Raw genomic sequence first — 20,203 nt, forward strand, 5'->3', positions numbered from 1 at the left:
CAACACCGAAATGCCATTTGATCACAGGTTCTGAAAGGCTGCACTTCCATTTCCCAGCTCCCAACTGGGTGGGGTACTGTGATCTGCCACATTTCTCTGCTCACTATTTAGTTCATACCCATGAAAAACACTATTACCAGCTTTGCACAAATATGTATGTGTGAAGTTCAACAAGTACATCTACCATATAACTGATGGAACAATGAACAAAAAGAAGCTTGGTTAGAAGCACAGGGGAGACATCTGCCATGACAATGGATGCTAGATACTTACATTCATTTGAAGGGCAGTAATTTTTTATTCTGATGACAGGAAAAAAAATTTACATCAGTGTCATATTCAAGAAATCAGACATGGGGAAAGGAGAGTTTGGTGTTCTTTGGGCAATCTAATTTTGTTTTCATAATTTATAGCAGGTGCACTTAGACCTTTGGATAGGCACTCTTTTTGTATAAATTAATAAAAACTTGAAGTGTAAAGTGAATTAAAGACTGCAATAAAAATCATAGATGAAGTTTCACATGATTGGGTAAACCATACTTTTTTCCTGCTCTACTTCTATAGAGGAAATGTTTGATTAAGCTTGATCAGTTTGAACAGAAAATAATTGTAGTGATGGAACACATTCAGGTATGAAATAATTCTAAACTTTATTTTCTGAAAGTTACCATTTGAGGTACAAGTTCTCATGTTTGCTCACAGTCCAAATGTGCATTTCCATTAAAACGTCACCCAAAGCCTTGCATAAACATACAAATAATTAATTTACAGTTCATACAGCAAACTAAGCTTGTTTATATATTGTAAAAGACAGACCTCAACACATCAGTAAAGGGGCAGAATGAGTTGCCACGGGAAACAACTGAATGCATTAAAAGATTTTATAATTAGTTATATTTACACGTACGCATAGGAACTCATTACAGTAAGAAACACTACACTGGTTAGAGACTAAACTCAAAGACTTTTGTACCAGATGAGCTTATAGGTTGTAGTTTAGTTCTGCTGGTTTCATACTGACAGGACAAATGCTATATTGCAACACTTCTGCAAGGGACAATTACCTCTTTGTATTGTAGGCTGTATCTTGTGGAGTTTCTTCAAGCAAGGTTACATATCCCAGCGCACATGTGAGGATAAACAGGACTGTTAAGGTGTGAGCTCTCCTGCAGTTCAGAAAAAAGTCAATTAACAATAGATCATAATGAGGGGTTTGGGGGGGGTGGGGGGGGGAGGAGAGGGAATCGTTACAGAAGACCAGCATATTGGGATATTTTATTGAAGGCTAGACAGGCGCTGGTAACACTTAAGGTGCTTTACATTTCAGTGCATGTTAGATTGTATTTCTGTGCACTATGCAGCACAGAACATTGTCAGCACTAAACTTACATCCATGCGTCAAAGGCTTAGAATTTAAAAAGTTCTCAGATCTGGTACTTTTATGTTTTCCCTTCTAATGCTTCTCCACTGGAGGATTTGTAGAAACACTTGTGTAGTGAAGGGCATCAACTTGAAAAATCAACTTGACTGAACATTTTATACCAACTATTGTTACAAACACTTCAGATTACAAAAACTGAAATTCTTTCCAGATTTCTCAGTATGTTTGCTTTGTGTATTTTGAAAGCACTTTGTGTATTGTCATTTTCACTAATTCCCAGTACAGTTTTTTAGCAACAGAAAAACTGACTAACTGAAGGGACTTATAAACAGAAGAAGATTAAAAACCATCTAAATTCCTTTGAAAGCATCAGCACATACTATTTAGAGGTTGTTTTAGGAGAAAATAGATTAATTAGGGCTCATATGTTGCTTCATCATCTTTACTGAGCAGAAATTGAGATTTTCCCTGTCACTAAACCAAACTGCATAGAACTGTGTCTACAAACAATTTCAATCTGGAAATAAGGGAGAGTTTTGTAGTTTCTACAATTCTGCAATGTAAAATCTGAACAGTGAGTTCATATTTCACATATAAAGAGCCCTTTAACTTCTTGATACTCAGAGCCCATTTGCTTATTATGAAATCCATTGCCACCATAAACTCAACACCACAATGTCATGCATGTACCTACTGATAACCACAAGATCCTATATGGATATTTTGGCATTAAATTTGCCACTAAAATGCCATATTCAATACTTTAGCTATAGGTATAATTGATATGGCAGAGTAGGAGTGAAGTAATCATTTATATCACACCAAGTTTTTAGTAGTATTGTCTACAGTGAGAAAATGTTTATAGAAGCTCACGTGAATGTCATAAGAGTTAAAACAATAGAGTCAGAAGTTGAGGCACAATGTGTCTGCATTATTATTGCTGCATGTATGTCTACTGATCTTAAACCTCAGAAATGAGGTATACAATAAACTGTAGTATTGCAGCAACACAGTATAGTTTGAAGTTGACCATTTTTCATTATGAAATCCATATTTTCATTTACTGTCATTACTCTGAACTTCTCACTCTGGCCTCAGCCATAAAGTGAATGTTTTGGAAAGTTTAATAGAAGTCCAATCATCGGAGATCAAAGCATACCATGAAAGTGTTTATCTTTTCAGAAGTCACTATAGCACTAGTTTGCTACCAGATCTTTAAAGTAACTTGGGTATAAAACTTCAAAAACAGTACAGAATTATCCTTAATGAAGGCTAGCACTTTTAACAAGTCTGATTGTGGTTCAAGTTGCGCTGGTCTTACATTTCCATACTATGCATTCATTTCCTTAAAATGCAACTAATGCAACTCAGAGTTGCAAGCAATTTTATAAAAATTCCCTCACCAGCTTGAAAAACTAAAGCATCAAAATTAAATTGCCTTCTGAAGTATAAGGTAAGTTCTACTCAGAACCACATTTTTCCAACAACTCAAGGTTTCAAAACATAATCAGCACTCAAACAGGTCTATTAATCCCCAAGGAAAACATGCAATAATACCTCATAGGCAGGTGCAATTTTCTTCTGCCACTTAAGAAATGTTCAACATTTAAAACTGTCCTTCCACATAATCCAAACAAAGCACGCAGATGAACTCCAGAAACACATAGCAGTTGCTTAAGAACTAAATTCTTTAAGATCTGATATATTTAAAAATCATATTCACAGGCTTCAGGATAGCAAACTTCCTGCTAAACAGATGTATCTATGTTTTGACCAGAGCCTCTCTCAGAATGGGGGAGTGGGGGGTGGAGAAGAGAGACACCGATGATTCAGACATCACATATTTAACATTCATTGGCCAGTCATATGACTCAACTCCTATTTTACACAGCACTATACTAGTTTAAAAACTAGTTACAATCCCTTCCTAAAGGATATTATGCAATAGGACACTGCGTGAGTTTATTTAATTTAGTTATCCTGAACCTGGTCTCTTAATTACAACTAGTCACTGTAACAAGAATGCTGCATCACTGGAAGAAGCTCCATTCTTTCCCTGAAGTTTTCAAGGCTGTATATTATACAGATATTTCATTCTTTGTTTTATTGCTTAAATGTTCCTTTTATAAAGTAATCCAAGAGGAGGTTACAATACAGTCATGATGGCTGTCCTCATCGACTCCTCCGTCTACTTTGGACATGTGCCTCACAAAAACAATTTCTTCTCAAAAATATTTTTAGTCCCTCAGAGCTTGCTAAATAAGATGTATTCAGCCTAGAAGAGTTACCCTCATTTGAATAAACAGATGTAGTAAGTCATCTACAAGAACACACTGATGCTCTAATTTCACTCATCCCTTTATGGAAAGATCATCAAGGTGAAAATTCAATACTCCTGAATGTTTCATGCACTCTGGGAATTGTCCTCATGGCTCTGTTAATCTACATATCACAGCAATACCTTGAAATTTAAGATAGCAGGGTTTCTTTTTAAAATGCACAAGAACCTTTATGTTCTCATTTTCCTTTTAGCTTTTTATATGAGTTTTCATTCGCAAATTAAAATGATAACCTAACCTGTCTTTGGTACCAAACTTTCAAATAAAGTTAGATTCACATAAATACGTCAGAGTGACAGAAGTTCATAAACTGGAAATACACAATCAATGGTTTGGGTTTTTCTAGAAAAAGGAGGCTGGGAAATTCACAAATCTGTGTTGACAAAGTGCCAGCAGATGTGTGTGTTAAATACTTAGGAGATATGATATTGAGCATAGCAATACCTAACTTTTAGGTGGCTAGAAAAAATAAATAAATCACAGGCTTTGTGAATCAAAGCATTGTTTCTGAGTTAGGCACCTAGGTTGCCTATGCAATGAATGAGCAGAGATAGATCCCTTAGACTCCAATTGACAAAACCCAGCACGCTAGGCAGGTAACCAGAGAGAATGACTTTGTAGCCTAGTTGTTAGGGCATCCATCTAGGACAGGGATTCTCACACTTTTGTACTGGTGACCCCTTTCACACAGCAAGCCTTTATACATTAAAAACATTTGTTTATATATTTAACACCATTATAAATGCTGGAGGCAAAGCGGGGTTTGGGGTGGAGGGTGACAGCTCGCGACCCCCATGTAATAACCTCGTGACCCCCTGAGGGATCCAGACCCCCAGTTTGAGAACACCTGATTTAGGAGGTAGGAGACCCAGGGTCCAGTCCCTCTGTGATGCTGACAGACCAGGTGCCAGTTTTTGCCAAGGCTTTAGACCTCAGCTGAGCACTGACAAATTCATTGCTGGAAACCAGTCTGTTTCACCTGTCTGTTAGTATGGTTAAGATGGGTATTGGACTTACAAACATTTCATAAAGTCTAAACATATTGTTATAAGTTGCTGTACGCACTAATCTCACTTAAAATGTCTTTATCACCTGCTATAAGGTAAATATTTAAGTTTTTGCTTTGTAACTTGCACAAAAATGTTTGCTCTGAAACTGTGAACCCAGTGAGGAGGGATAGTCTTCTGCCCAACAAGCTTATCAAGCTTAGCTTATCAAAACTAAATGGGCCATTGTGGGACATCACAATACATAGACTTTGTTAATTTACCCAGAAGAGGCTACCTACAAAAGGGCTCGTCCCATCAGCGGGAAGATGGAAATAAAAATACTGTAGCTGGCAAATGTTTTCCTCTCTTTTTGCTTTTTGGACTCTCACAAGCCTGCATTACAAAACAGAAGCAGAGATTCCCAGAGTCAACCTTGGCTAACCCTAAAAGACATTCAGAACCGACAGATTACTACAACAGTAACCTGAATATTATTGTGATTTTTGGTGTAAAGTGTCCATCTTTCATGAAGTCCATCTTGCCTGGATGGCAAGATAGACTGGAATGCCCAAGGGAACTGTCTGTGACTCCATGGTAAGACTGTTACAGTGCTTTAGGAGTCCACACTTGCTACTGGTTTGGTGAAATCTAATTCTAGAACATAAAACCAGTTTGGGGTCCCTGCCCTGTTTGACCTGTCTGCCCTGAGTGTGGCACTCACAATCGTGAGCCACTCAAGAGAGCGTGAAAGCCCCTTACTCCAATGACTAATTATCTACTGTGGAACAGCTTTCACAGGAAGGTTAGAGGGAGCCATACATCAGATTATCCCAGAGAGCTCATTGGTCAAAGCATGCTCCTGATAGATGCAAGATTCCTGTTCAAGTCTTTTTCCTACCTCTACCTGAGAGGGGAACTGAACCTGGGTCTCCCACATCCCAAGTGAGCGCTCTAACCACTGGGATAAGTTTAAGGTTGACATAGCACGGCACAGCATGCAACACCACCATTACCTCCAATCTAATTTTGAATAGGACCCAATCCAGTAGACGGCCTTTAAGCGTATCTATTGGATCAGATTCCATACGCAAAAGAGGCAAGCAAACATCCACCTTCCCTGGTTCGTGAATGCTCTTTGGCTTAGGCAAGAAATAGGTGTCTACACACCTACAGCAAGGCAGCTGCGCACATACTCAGGGGCAAAAAATTTAGGCACCGAAGGAACTTTTACCTGGAAAATTTAGGCTCCGGGTGAGTTTAGGTTTCTAAAGAGCTAAGTGGGATTTTTGTAGATTGCGGATGGTGCTCAAACACCTTTGTGATTCTAGCCCAAAAAGCAGAGCATAAACACACCATCCCTCAAGAGTAAAGAGTCCAGGGACACCACACACGGGAAAGAGCTGTAATGGTTATATGATAAAAGACAAACCAGACAGAGTTTGGGTAGTTCTAGTGGATGGATATCTGAACACCATGGAAAAAGATTCTGCTCGGATATATACCTTGAAATATTGAACAAAGTCAAAAGAAATTTTAGAGCTGTATGCAGACCAAAGAGGTCACACATCTTTTATTTTGTAGTCAGTGCTGTATGCTTTAGATTACAAAGACAGAAGCAGCAAAGCTAAGGGCAACCACTCTAAGGGCAGGTCTACGCTACGGCAGGGATCAACACTCTGAGATCAATCCACAGGCAGTCGATTTAGCAGGTCTAGTAAAGATCCGCCAAATCAACTGCAGATCACTCTCCAGTCAATCCCTCTACTCTACCCGCAACGAGAAGAGTAAGGTAAGTCAACGGGAGACTTACCTTAGAGTGTAGACCCTGCGGTAACTCGACCTAAGATACGTCAACTCCAGCTATGTTGCGTAGCATAGATCGACTTACCGCGGTAGTGTAGACATAGCCCTGTGGTCCCCAACGCGGTGGCCGCAGGCACCATGTTGCCTGGCAGGGCATTTATGTGCGCCTGCCTAGTGCCCAGCAAGGGACAGAAGCCACGGGCCCGCGCCTGCAGGGGACAGAGAACTCTGGGGCCCACAGGCTGTGGGCACCGGTGTTCTCTGTGCCCGGCAGGCGCGGAGCTGCGGCTTCTCTCTGGCTTCTCCAGGGCTGCAGGCACAGTTCTCTGTCCCCAGCAGGCGCGGGACTGCAGCTTCTCTCCGGCTTCGAAGCCGTGGCCCCGCCCCTGCCGAGGACCGAGAACTCTGGAGCTGCAGGCTGTGGGTGCCGGTGCTCTCAGTCCCCGGCAGGCATGGGGCTGCAGCTTACGCCGGAAAGAAGCCATGGCCCAGCACCTGCCGGGGAGAGAGAACTCCGGGGCTGAAGGCGCCAGTGTTCTCTGTCCCCGGCAAGCATGGGACCCACCTAGTACCCAGCAGGGGAGAGAAGCCGGGGCCCCGCCCCTGCTGGGGACAGAGAGCTCTGGGGCTGCAGGCGCTGGTGTTCTCGGTCCCTGGCAGGTGCAAGGCCGCGGCCTAAGCTGGAGAGAAGCCGCAGCCCCGCGCCTGCCAGGGACGGAGAACTCCGGGGCTGCAGGCGCTGGCGTTCTCGGTCTCTGGCAGGTGCAAGGCCGCGGCCTAAGCTGGAGAGAAACCGCAGCCCCGTGCCTGTCGGGGTCAGAGAACTCTGGGGATGCAGGCTTCATTCTATGTTAAAGTAGGAATAATAAATATATTTGGACGAGCAATTCAACAATGTTTTACTTTTTTAAAATAAATAATATGAAAACTGTTTGTGATATTTATTTTGTAAAAGCTCCTTTTCTTACAAGTAGATAAAAGAGAGCAAATTCACATGGTAAGGTGAAAGAGTAATTGCCGAATAATTCAATTAATACCTTTTACATGTAAAATTACCCTTTTTATCTTATGGATTCATATATTATGTAATATTAAATATGATGTTTTACGTATTATTTAATGTACAAATACAAAATAAGCCTTGAAAAATTGTTGGCGCCCGCTACACTCTTCTGAAAACATGAATGTGCTACTGGCCACAAAAAGGTTGGGGACCACTGACATAGCCTAACACAAGTACTAAGGGAAGTATGCTCACAGGCTTATATTTTCCTAGCTTCTTGTATTCTTAGGAAACTGAAAGATCTAATTGATGTACACATGATTTGAAAGGGAAGCTAAATACATGCTACAAGAGTTTGATTTATATACCAGAACCATGGAATAGGAACAGAAGTTGGGTCCCAAAAAATTTTACTATAAGAATGTACACACGACTATACAGAAGGCAGGATTCATAGCATAGCAGATAAAAGACAGGGCTCACCAAAACCCCTAAGTAATACTGTAGCCATAACATCTTTGATAAACTAACATCTTTCTAAGAGTGTTTTTCCATCTTTCTACCCTTTCTGTACTTCATGTTCCCCACCCCTCCCAGTCAACACATTTGAATGAAAACACAAGACTGTGTATAAAATACTTGCCTCATTAGCCTAGTTAGCTGTTGAATGGGTTATTAGCAATTTAATCACCTCTCCTCCACTCTAAATTAAGAGAGTTACGTGGACAATTCCCAGAGAAAAACAAAGTAGTGTAGGAAATATACACATTCCAAAATAAGATGTAAAGTTTAAAAAAAACAGGTAAGATTTTTCATTGACGATGTACTTTCCTATAACATTTACAACCATAGGCACGTAAGGAAATGAATGGTGATCATCATGTAGCTTACCATACTTAATAACCAAAATTCATGAGACAGTTAAGATTGTTTCTTTGATTTCAGTATTTAAATATACTCTTTGATGGGATACTATTACTGTATATATCGTTCATAAGCCGAATATTATTGGTAAAAAAGTGACACATCAAAAAGCGGGGGTCAGCTTATAAACGGGCCTACACCAAAATTTGATGATTTTAAACTCTATGGAATCATTGAATATCTAATATATAGTCATTTTCTTTACCTGGAGCATCTGCAGGCATGGAGCCCCTCAGCTTCCTGTGGCGTGCCACTTCCTGCAGCTCCCATTGGCTGGGAATGGCAAACTGCGGACACTGGGAGCTGAGGGGCTCCGATGCCTGTGAACGCTCCAGGTAAACAAAACATCGAGGCCACTAAACATTCAGGCCCACTAGTGGCTTACCCTAACGGGCCAGGAGCCAAAGTTTGCCAACCCCTGAAATATAGGGTCGGTTTATGAAAGGGTCATACAGTTTTTGCTATTTTTACCTAACCATCTTGGGGGGTTGGCTTATAAATGAATGGGCTAATGAACGAGTATATATGGTAAATGAAAAATATCAATCTCTCTATTAGTTGGCAGCAAGCTTTTTGATAAAATACTGTATTTATTTTACTAGTTTAATTATACAGATTTAGAATAGGTGTATTTGGACCTGATCAATGTGCCACTGATGTGTACATATGAAACTCAGGCCATTTAGCATGTTTATATTTTATGATTACCGATGGAGTGTATTGTAGATTACAAGTACAGTATAAGATTTACTATGTAGCTAACTACCCTTTTTTTGCTTTTAAGTGCTTGAGTTTTGTAAATGATATGGCAGTGCACTGTCCATAGCAAACATACATTTTTAAAGTCTATTTATGCAACTTCCAAGTTTGTTTTAAAAACATCTTGCATGTAGTTTTCAAATAAATGAAATGGAGGTCATAAGATTATTAGCTTGGCCAGCACCATTTGATCCTTTAATTTTAACAATTCCACAAATAGCTTTGCTGTGAGAAGAAACTGGCAAAAAAATGTATTGTCTGTCCACATTGCATCACCCCAGTGTATTTATAAGGATTACGGAAAGAACTTGTTGACAAGGCTGCATTATGTAGAAGTAATGCAGTCATCCCAGTCTCTCTGCCTTTGCTTAATGAAAAAGTTAGTTGATGACAGAGGTTGTAAAATATTCTCAATCAGCTTTTCCTTATGACAGTTTCAGTGACTTAATCATGTCTTGCTTTCAAATGACAGCAATTCCTTTAAATGTTTAATATTTCTGCCCCTGAAAACTGATGAGCCAATGAAAAATGTACCTAACCTATCTGTATTTACAGATCACTTACTACTGTGGCATACAAGTGCTGTTCATGAATTTTTGTAAAAAGTGAGATTGCCTGGGAATACTCAAAAAATAACTTCTGTGATGTAATAAGATTTCATTGGGCTGATTTGGGGGAGGAGGGCATCAAACAGTAAATGCGTCAAAAAGCCACTTCTAAATCTTATTTCTATAGAGGTTGTAGCTACATTTATTCAAAGTTAGAACTTGTTCTAATTAACCAAAAAACATGTCTTCAGGTTTTAAGGGTTGTCTTACTATTGGTCATTTTTGGGAGTTTCAAGGGAGAGTAAAACCTGCTTTATAAAGGAACTGTTACAGTATTGACGAAAGAGACACTACTAGGTCTCCTTTCCTGAAGAATTAGGACTTGAACCCTTGTTCTGCAGAGAACCACAAGCTCTGCATTACTGGAAGTAAAGGAAACTCTCAGGCACCAAGCCTTCAACCACATATGCTTAACTTTGACTTCAGTGGGACTACTTGCATGCTTAAAGTTAAGCATGCGCATAAGTGTTAGGCCTGGTCTACATGGGGGGGGGGGGGAAATCGATCTAAGATATGCAACTTCAGCTACGAGAATAGCGTAGCTGAAGTTGACGCATCTTAGATCGACTTAGATAGACTTACTTTGCGTCCTCTGGGCGCGGGATCGACAGCTGCCACTCCCCCGTCGACTCCGCTTCCTCCTCTCGCCCTGGTGGAGTTCCAGAGTCAACGGGGAGCGTGTTCGGGGATCAATGTATTCTGTCTAGATGAGACGCGATACATCGATCCCCAACAGATCGATCACTACCCGCCGATCCAGCGGGTAGCGCAGACATACCCTTAGGCTCCAATCCTACAGTGTTAAATGTCCTTGTGTCATTGGAAGCTATGTACTTTCTTTGCTTTAACCAACCACAGAGGGCAACATGCTCACAGAAATAGGGCCTAATCCTCCTCTTAATGGAGCCAGTGGCAAGACTCCCAGTCAAATCCAAAGGAGTGGGATTGGGCCCCTAAAATTATTCAAATATCAGTAACTTTGCTTAGTTACAAGCCATTTTCTTCAATTACAGCCAGCAGACAACCTTTCAAGGAGATTTTACTCTATGGAAAGTTTATAGTAGAAGCAAACTTTTGAGCTAGAGGGAGACAGAGTCAAGCTTTTAACAGCTAACTCAAAGAGTTGACAGATTTGCATCAGGCTTTGCATAAACATTGTCTTCAAAGTATGGCTGGTGGTTTAAGCTAACTCAGTTTCCCAATCCATAGTTACCGAGGGATGAAATACAGGTTTTAGAGTGAAGGCTGATTACAGACTTAAATAAGGAAAAGCTATTGCCACTTCATTATAAAACAGATTTCAGTAAAACTACATGCAGTAAAGGCATGAAGTTTTTTTTTCTGCTGCTCTCTCTCTATTCTTTTTAGGAACATTCAACACAGAACTGTATCCCTTCCTGATTCATATGCCACCCCCCACTTCTCTCCCATATTTGATGCTCTTTTATTACTTTCTTTCTCATCTACCTAAACTCCAGAAGAATAACTCAGAACAACCACCTTGGGGCAAGTACTAATATATGTATATATAGCAGCAGTGTCTGACAGGCCTAAGTAGGTTCAGCACCCTGCTGTGCTTTCTAGACTGCAGCAGATACAATACCTGCCCCAAAGAGCATAAAAATCTAAGTTAGAGCTTCAAAACGTAGAGCGTTAAAGCTACAAAAAAAAACCAGTGCAATCAAGAAGTACCTGCTTTTGGGCAAGTAACAAACGTTGAGTGCATTTGTAAAGGTACATAACATCCTTATTAAATTTCTGTACATACTTGTGATGCTTGATAAGGATATAAACACCCATTTTTCTTGCCATAACATTCCCCCCTGACCCCCATTTCAGTGATGTTCAGTGGTATTTCCATGGCAGCACCAAGGTTGCAAAATTAATTTTTCTGCTGGTGGGAAAGGTAAACAGATTCAGACCTTTTCTATACTATGGAGTTCCAGTGATTCACAAGAATTAGTTTTAAAACTGATCTAGCTAAAAGTCAAACTCCTAATGCAGATGCATTTTAAACAAGGCTTAACCTTATTTAGGGTTTTTGCATCACAGGTTCATGAAAGTTTAAATAATTTTAAATCAATTTAGTTAAACCAGTGTTATTTTTAGTATAGATAAGATTAAAAGGGATACAAATAAAAAAACCCAAAACACTTCAATTAAATTATTAAAAAAAACAAATAAAACCCTCAACTAAGGAGAAGGAGAGAGCATGCCAGTGGGCAAAAGTTAGGTTAGTCTTCTAGCAGTATGAAACTGATTTATTTCCCGCCCCCAAGTGCTTTCTTCTGACCTCTGGATTCCAAAGCAATTTACAAAACAAGTCAAATGACAATGTTTCAGGGAACTGAAACAGGAGGGCTGAAAGAACCCTTTGAGTGCCAATACCTCAGACACAGGGTTCCTGACACACTAGTCCATAGGACAGACACAGCTCCCCTGTCCCCCAGCCTCTTCACCCCAAGAGCCCTGCAAAACCCCTAATGCCTCCCAATCACCTCCTCCCTCCTGCTCGAGTATTTGCACTAAAGAATTGCAGATATCAGTTTTAATGCTATTTAATACTATCCCCAGGACACATACTCAAGTGCAGGGGTGGTCAAATGTTCTGGCCTGAGGGAAATATCTGGGAATAGAAATTGTATGGTGGGCCATGAACACTCACAAAATGGGGATGGGGCAGCGCCGCCCAGAGGGGGGTCCAAGTGGGACAATTTGCCCCAGGCCCTGCAGGAGCCCCCACGAGAATATAGTATTCTATAGTATTGCAACTTTTTTTTATGGAAGGGGCCCCTGAAATTGCTTTGCCCCAGGCCCCCTGAATCCTCTGGGCAGCCCTGGGTTGGGGTGTGGGAGGGGGTGAGGGCTCTGGTTGGAGGTGCAGGCTCCGGGGTGGGGCCAGAAATGAGTTCAGGGTGTGGGAGGGGGCTCCAGGCGAGAGCAAGGGATTGGGATGCAGGAAGGGGTGCAGGCTCGGGGGGGGTGGGGTGGGGTCTAGGGATGAGAGGTTTGGAGTACAGGAGGGTGCTCCAGGCTGGGATCAAGGAGTTTAGAGGGCAGGAGGGGGATCAGGGCTGGGGCAGGGGGTTGGGGCATGGGAAGAGGTTCAGGGATGCAGGTTCTGGGCAGCGCTTATCTCAAACAGCTCCTGGAAGCAGCGGTATGTCCCTTCTCCAGCTCCTACGCAAAGGCACATCCGCAGGCACTGCCCCTGCAGCTCCAACTGAAAGCTCTGTTAGAAATATCAAAATAGAGGACCTGCGCCATTTAGACTAGAATTTCTGCAGTTCTAATTTCTTTGTCGAGTCCTTAATTTGTCTTCCTCTAAAACAGCCCTGAAAAATTTCTAGAGAAACTGTACTAGCACAACAAAATATCAGTTCAGCCCTCATCCCTCAGTCTCTTCATTATCCACCAGAATTCTGTTCCTGAATCTTGTGTGGGGACTCCATGTTTCATATACACCATCACTGAAAATGAGATACTTGAGGACTTTTTAACATAAGAGAGGAAGGCATAACAGGAACCAATGTCTGGGGGTTATAACCAGGCAAATTCAAATTAAAAATAAAAGTACTTTTTCTTTTTTTAAAAGAGGGTGATTAACCATTGTTACAAACTACCAAGGGAAGCAATTGAGTCTCCATTTTTTGGAGTCTTCAAACAGAACGTCTTTCCGGAAGATGTGCTTTAGTCAAAGAAGTTATTGGGCTCAATACAGGGGTAACTGAAATTCTATATAACACAGGCCACAAGAGGTCAGACTAGATGATCCAATGGCCCCTACTGACCTTAAAAGTCTATGAATATCAGCTATGCTGGGTCGATGTGACACACTTGAAATCCCTGCACCCAATCCTCTCTGGCTGCTGGAAGGGAGACGGGACATTTATTCTTTGTTCCCAAGAGTCCCACAGCTACCATGAGAATGGGGATTCGCAGCACTCATCCCCAGCCTACTGTAATGAGATGCGTCTCTGCTACACTATTCCTCTCTCAGTTTTCCTGCTGCTCAAGGAGTAAGTTTTTAGCTGCTGTTCACCCTGTTTTCATATACTTCCAAGCAAATGTACTCATAGTTATCCCAGGCTGCAGCAGAATGAAGCAACCCAATGAAGACTAAGAAAAATGAAAATGGACCAGTATTCTGCCACTTGCAGAAACTGAGCTGCAGCTGTGGCATTGGAGCTGTCCGCCTGCAAACTTTCAAAGACAGCACTGCATCAGTTATTATTTGTATAGTGGTAGCTCCATGAGAGTCAGCCCCATTGTGCTAGGCATTATACAAACATAACAAAAGCCAGTCCCTGCCACAAAGAAGGCTTTCTTCACAACCATAAAAGCAAGAAACTTCCAATCAAAGTTTAGAATCTGTGGAAGATGATGGACGTACTTGCCCAGGGTGAACAGGAAGCTATCCTGACTAAGTGGATCCTTCCAACCGTGCTCTAAAACCAACAACATGTTTTGCAATCAACACAACGGGTAAACATTTAATGTATTTTCAGGGCAAATGCAAAAGCTGAAGAGAAGGCTATACTGTGTTAAGCTGGCTTGTAAGGTTGTCCATAAGGTTTCTTCTCCCCCTATCCCTCTTCCCCTTGTATTTGACATATTTTTGCTCCTGACAAAAATATGCATGATCTCATAATACAGATTTAACATTTTGCAGTTTTAGTAACCCTCAGTTAGGACACTGAGCACCAGTTTCATTTTCTCATGCCAAAAAAAGCCAATTTGCAAAGTTTAACTATATTCATATCTGGGTCTGTTTTAAAGCTCTTCAAAAGGTGTTATAGCTAAAGCTAAATGTTAGTTTCAAAAGAACCACATTTATGACAGTGAAGCTACTTATGCAAATTAAGTTGTATTACTTCTAGGAAGAGTTTATTTTATTGTGTCTACAAATCTATTAAATACTTTCCATTTCTCACATTGGATAGGCCACACCAGTAACTTACTTCAGACATTAGTGGATTTCAAGAGCAGCAGCTCTGGGTCCTATGCAATTCACACAGCCACAAATACAAAAGACCATAATCTTATTTAAGTAGTCAGGGAGGCAAATCCGACATCCTGCTGGGTGAGAACTAGATTGCCATATCCCTCAAAATTCACTGAAACCTCTATGGACACTTTCTTTGGAAATTTTGGCTATCAGTGCTTAAATATCACGACGATAGGCACTATAGAAAAAACAAAGATATTATTGCTTATTATGCTAAGTCTACACACTGAAAAGTTACACTGCAGTTGTAGTGTTTGCCCTCACTGTTCTTCTAGTGAGGCCCAAGCAACGCATGGGAAATACATTAAAGAAGCTTTCTCGTAAGACAGCCATAGAGATAATGGCATATTTTGTCAACCTAACTCTGCTTAGAGTGGCAGGTATGAAAATAACAGCATTATTTATTATGGTATTTTTGCTTAACCTAGTATATTCAGATACCAGCTCTAATCACAACACCCAATACAGACTTTAATGACAAATTCACTTAAAGCCTTCATGTAGAGGGATGACCCATGAAAATGGCAGAACATGCAGCTATTTCCACAAAATATAACCACGAAATTCAGAACAGTATTAAAATTTAAACAATTTGGCAAACAAATGACATTTAAAAACACAATAAACAAATGACAGTTTTACCCATTTTCCATTTACAAGGTGGCACTATCTGCAGACCTCAGAGAGACCCGGTAAATAGAGCCTGGATGTGGCAAGTTCCCAAAGTGTTCTCTCCCAGATAGTTCCTGCACCCTGAAGATAATGTTCTTTCCTAGCTAGATATACTTTTGGTACAGCAGGCTCCAAATAATTTTCTACCGACTATCCTGGGATCTAGCAGCATCTGGATATTTCTTGCTAACTGTGATTTAAACTAGCAGAAATGTATCACAGGAGCCATCAAGATCAACACATTCTCCTCTTTCATTACTGCCAAAACCAGCGGATCCAGAGCCAGGAGCGTCACTAATGCAACACTCAAGCCAAATCAGATCTTCCTCTGTTCATGTTTTTCCCCTCCTACTGAGCCTCTCCTTTCTAGTGTCAGCTGAGCATGTTCTCTGTTCTGTCTGTAGATCAAGCCAATGAATGCATTTCTTTTTAAAACAAAATTTTAAAGATACCTACTAATTTGATTTCCTTTTCCAGAAAACGATGGCATGCAGCTCAAAAAAGTCTCCAGAGAAACATAATGGGAACTTATACACATAGAAAGCCAAATTTCTCAAGAAACTCTAGAATGGAAGATGATGTTGAAATATTTCCCTTTGAGGTTTTCCAGGTATGCATGAATCTGTCTCAGGTGACAAATTCAACAAAAATGGAAATGAAGCTCAATTTAATCATTAGCACTAAGACAGACTATTGACACATTTCAGATTAAAAAAAATCATGTTTACCACATCTTGTGGAACTGACATGCAGTAAATCCAAATGAAGCAAGTTCCACCCGTCAAGTGGACTAAGTAAAATTGGTTTTACTTTTCTGGACCAGTAAAGAGGTATTACATTACGTAAGACAAGCTATGTGAGGGGGAATCCCTTTACCCTCAAATACATAGAGCTCTTCTGATAACTGTGTACACGGTGAAGAGAAAACAACACATGGAGATTGAGTATGAAATTCCACTTTCCCAGAAAGCAGTGTGTGAGGCAATACATTTACAGAGTAACTTGGTGAAGGAGTGGGAGAGATGTCTTGGTGAAGAGTGAGGCTGCCACTCACTAGATGATTTGGAGGAAGCATTAGACAAATACTGTTACATAGTAAGTTCTACTACAGGAGAACAAGGTGTACTCGATTAGTGCAGCAAAACGTTTTGTGATTTAATTGTGTTAGTTAACTGGATTTTGGCAGGGTCAGAATGCCACAAAAGTCCAAGAGTCAACATTAGAATACTGTGGGTATTTATCTATAGGAAGAGGGATTATCACTCACCAGAAGAAAATTTCTTTCTGTTCCCTTTAGTTATGTAAATTAGAAATGTTAAAGAACTAGAGAGAGTTGTCTTGTTTGTCTTTCCTCTTCCCCCTGAAAGTACTGGACAGAATGTATTCACTACTGCTCCATCCCAAGGACTGGTCTAAACACGTCTGCACCACTTTAAATAAAGCAATTAAAGCAATTTAGTAGAATTATCCACACAGAGACTTGCACCGAAATAAAGTGCATGCAACACATCCTTAAGTGATCCAAGCAACATGGCTTATGCATCCAATTCTTGGAAGACTTTAACAGCCAAATATTTCTCAATGCCAGAAAAGTTTCCTTTGTTCAGTTTTATGCAATTACTCCTAGTTATACCCCTCTGGTTCCATTCTCTCATTCCCTAGTATTACTAGTCTCCCAATTTGACATTTGGTAAGACAAAATACAGCAAAAAGATTCTGGTTGCAGAGACCACACCCCACTCTATTGTGTCACAATTCTGGCCCTTTACTGTAAGGCAGTGGTTTTCAACCTGTGGTCTGCAGACCCCTGGGGGTCCACATACTATGTCTAAAGGGTACGCAAAAGGTGGTTGTTCCCACAGAACAGTGGTTTTCAACCTGTGGTTCACAGACTATGTTAAAGATTTAAAAAACGGGTCCGCACCACCATCTGAAATTTTTTAGGGGTCCACAAATGAAAAAAGGTTGAAAACCACTGCTGTAAGGGATTACAGACCTGATGGCCTATTTGTTTGCCAACAACAGGAAAGAGCTGTGCAGGAGCTATACAAGTTATATTTAATGGTAAGTGTGACTGCGAGGTTAAAGGACTGAGGCTATGTCTACACTAGAGAGACTCTCCCGTCAACATAATTAATCCGCCCTCAACAAGTGGCATTCTCCTACTGACATAGCGCTGTGCACACAACCGCTTATGCTGGCATAATTTGTCAGTCACTCAGGGGGTGGAATATTCACATCCCTGGGTGACAAATTTTGCAGACATAAGTGGCAGTGTAGACATAGCTTGACATTCATCAAGGTGTGTTAGAGAAGAGCTGATTAGATCTATAGGCTTGGGAGCTGAGTGTATCATTCACCAGAAAATGGAGAGGATAAGAGCAGTAGGTGGAGAAGGTATTGGCAAGAAAACAGAGGGAACTGGCATCACTCACTAGAAAACACCAGAGTGTCTTTGGTGTTGTGTCAGATACCCCCCTTCTCCGCACACCGCAACCATATACCCCCCCATGCCTTCTAGAAGTAGGTGTATATTAGTGTAACCAACCAACCAACCAGGTGCAGAACAGCTTGAATGAAGACGGAGTGTTAATGGGGGCATGTACATAGGATGTTAGTCAGTAACTAGAGAAAGGGTGAGGGGTAGGGCCCCCGGCCACTCCCTGTGGGAAGAGCTGGAGGTGGCACCGGGACCCAGGGCTAACGCTGCTGGCCAGCACTGGGGTGAAAGGCTCCCTGGGTGTCCTGCAGGGAGGAAGGGGAGTTGGGCGCTGGGGTCAGAGTGCACAGGGGATCCGTGAGTCCCGGGACAGGGCCTTTATCAGCCACCGGGGCTGGCCGGGGGGAGGCAGCGCAAGGTCAGTGAGACCCCGGGGACTGGCTAGGGAGAGCGAAGGGGCCAGGCTCGGTGCCCGGGGGGGCGGGGCGGACCAGGCTCGCTCGGGCTCGGGGGGGGGGGGGCGGGGCGGTCTCTCACCAGAAGAAGGTGTTGGTACCGTCGTCGTACACCTCGGACTCGGTGCTGCGGCGGAGCCCGGGGGCGGCGGCGCTACCGGGGGCCGCGGGCGGCGAGTCTCCGCGGGATCCCGGGGGCGCCTCCATCACCCCGCCGTCGGGCTGCTCCTCCAGGGCGGCCTTGCCCAGCGCCCCGCCGTGGCTCCTCCTCTCCCCGCGCCGCATGGCGTCGCCCCGGCCGGCGGGGCTCAGGCGGCTCCGCGCTCGCCCCCGCTCGGCTCGGCCGGCCCCATCGGCCCGCACCACCTCACAAGGGGCGCCCCCTCGCGACCCTGCGCACGTAGGTCACCACCCGCCGCTACGTGCGTCTTGCGTCAGCCCCTCCTCCCGCGCAGCGATTGTTCTCACTGCGCGTGCGCAGTCCAGGAGGGTTGGGGCCTGGGTCGCCAAGTGGGGCCCGTGCGCCTCCGTTCTCTGTCCTGGGTGGAGGCCACAACACGGTCGCCTGCGCACGCGGCTCTGACTGGACCCTCTCCTGATTGGGTGTTTGGTTGGGGCGTGGCTCTGGTTGGCGCGGGCCCGCTGCAGCTGCGCCCCCGAGGCAGAGGGAGGCTGCACTATACCAGGGCCTGGCAGGGGATGCTCTGCTCCGCTCCATGGCTGGCTGCCATCTGGCTCCCCCCCAGGCCTCTCCATTGTAAACCCCATTAGTCCCCTTGGCCCTGCCTGGGTCACCTGTGCAGGGTGGCTCTGGCCCGTCCTGTCCCAGCCCTGGTCTGTGCACCATACGCACCGCCTGGCCCCACGGCCTGAGACTGATTCAGGCAGGAGATGTAAAAAGCTGGGGGAATTCCTCCTCCCTTCCCAATTCATTGATTCTGATGCCAGTGATTTGCAATGACAAAAGGGAGGGGGCACCAAATCAGTGCTGAGGAGGCAGCGGTTCAGGACAGGAGGAGGAGAAAAGCATATCTAATTGAAATGCAGGAGGAATTTTTAGTTGGATTGAATACAATTACTCAAGATTTTAATTTGGCCAGGCCACTGTAGTTAATATCCCTGTGTTGTCAAACAGGTCATAGCTCTTTGGGGAATACAAGTTTAGCTTGTAAAATCACAGAAGATCTCAAGCTGCAGGCCAGTGTTTGCCAGATAACATGCTGAAGGAGTAATGCACGAAGACAAAATTATCATTTTCATTCTCTCCATGGAGATAAGGAAGAGAGAAAAAGAAAACTGGGGAAAGAGGAATTGGGAGACTGTTCTTTTAATAAATTCTGGGAGTGTGGGAGAGTGGTGATACACTATGGTCCAAGCTGCTTATCTGTTGTGAGGGATGAAATGATGCATGTATTTCAGACAGAAGAGTCTGTACTCTGAAGCATTAATGAGGGCTATTGTGTATTCTGGTTTGTAAAAACAACAAAAAGCAGCTGTGATGGTATTTTGCACAGTTACCAGTGGTATTAATTTGCACGTGAGACAGCCTAATCAGTACTAGGCCAACACAGCTGCTTTAGTGACACCATTTTGGGCATACACCAGTTAAAGTGTCTAGATATAGGGCAACATGGCCCTGTCTGCTCCAAACTCATTGTTCTGTATACTGCAATGCTCTTCATACATCCCCACTTCCTTCAGGGGAGCTGTACATTGAGCCATCTCAGGAGCTTCCTAATCATTGTTCTGTGTGTTGCCCTCACTCAGGATCTGATCCAAAGTCAACTGAAATCAATAGAAAGACTCATCAGATTCAGTGAGC

The 20,203-nt window shown here is 42.7% G+C and overlaps 1 protein-coding gene across 2 annotated transcripts in view; it reads right to left on the bottom strand.

Moving 5' to 3' along the window:
- Nucleotides 1-18,886, bottom strand: part of PTDSS2 (phosphatidylserine synthase 2) — a 74,546-nt gene extending 55,660 nt beyond the window's left edge. The window contains exons 1-2 of one of the 2 annotated variants that reach the window (XM_045015449.1): nucleotides 18,464-18,886; nucleotides 1,065-1,166 (exon numbers count right to left, since the gene is read on the bottom strand). In XM_045015449.1, the coding sequence (XP_044871384.1) occupies nucleotides 1,065-1,166; nucleotides 18,464-18,666 (305 nt within the window). In that variant the 5' untranslated portion in view covers nucleotides 18,667-18,886. The remainder of the gene's footprint in view (nucleotides 1-1,064; nucleotides 1,167-18,463) is intronic. The other variant, XM_045015448.1, reaches the window with a different exon arrangement.
- Nucleotides 18,887-20,203: the final 1,317 nt, after the last annotated feature.

This window comes from Mauremys mutica, chromosome 4 (assembly GCF_020497125.1).
Source record: "Mauremys mutica isolate MM-2020 ecotype Southern chromosome 4, ASM2049712v1, whole genome shotgun sequence".
NCBI lineage: Eukaryota > Metazoa > Chordata > Testudines > Geoemydidae > Mauremys > Mauremys mutica.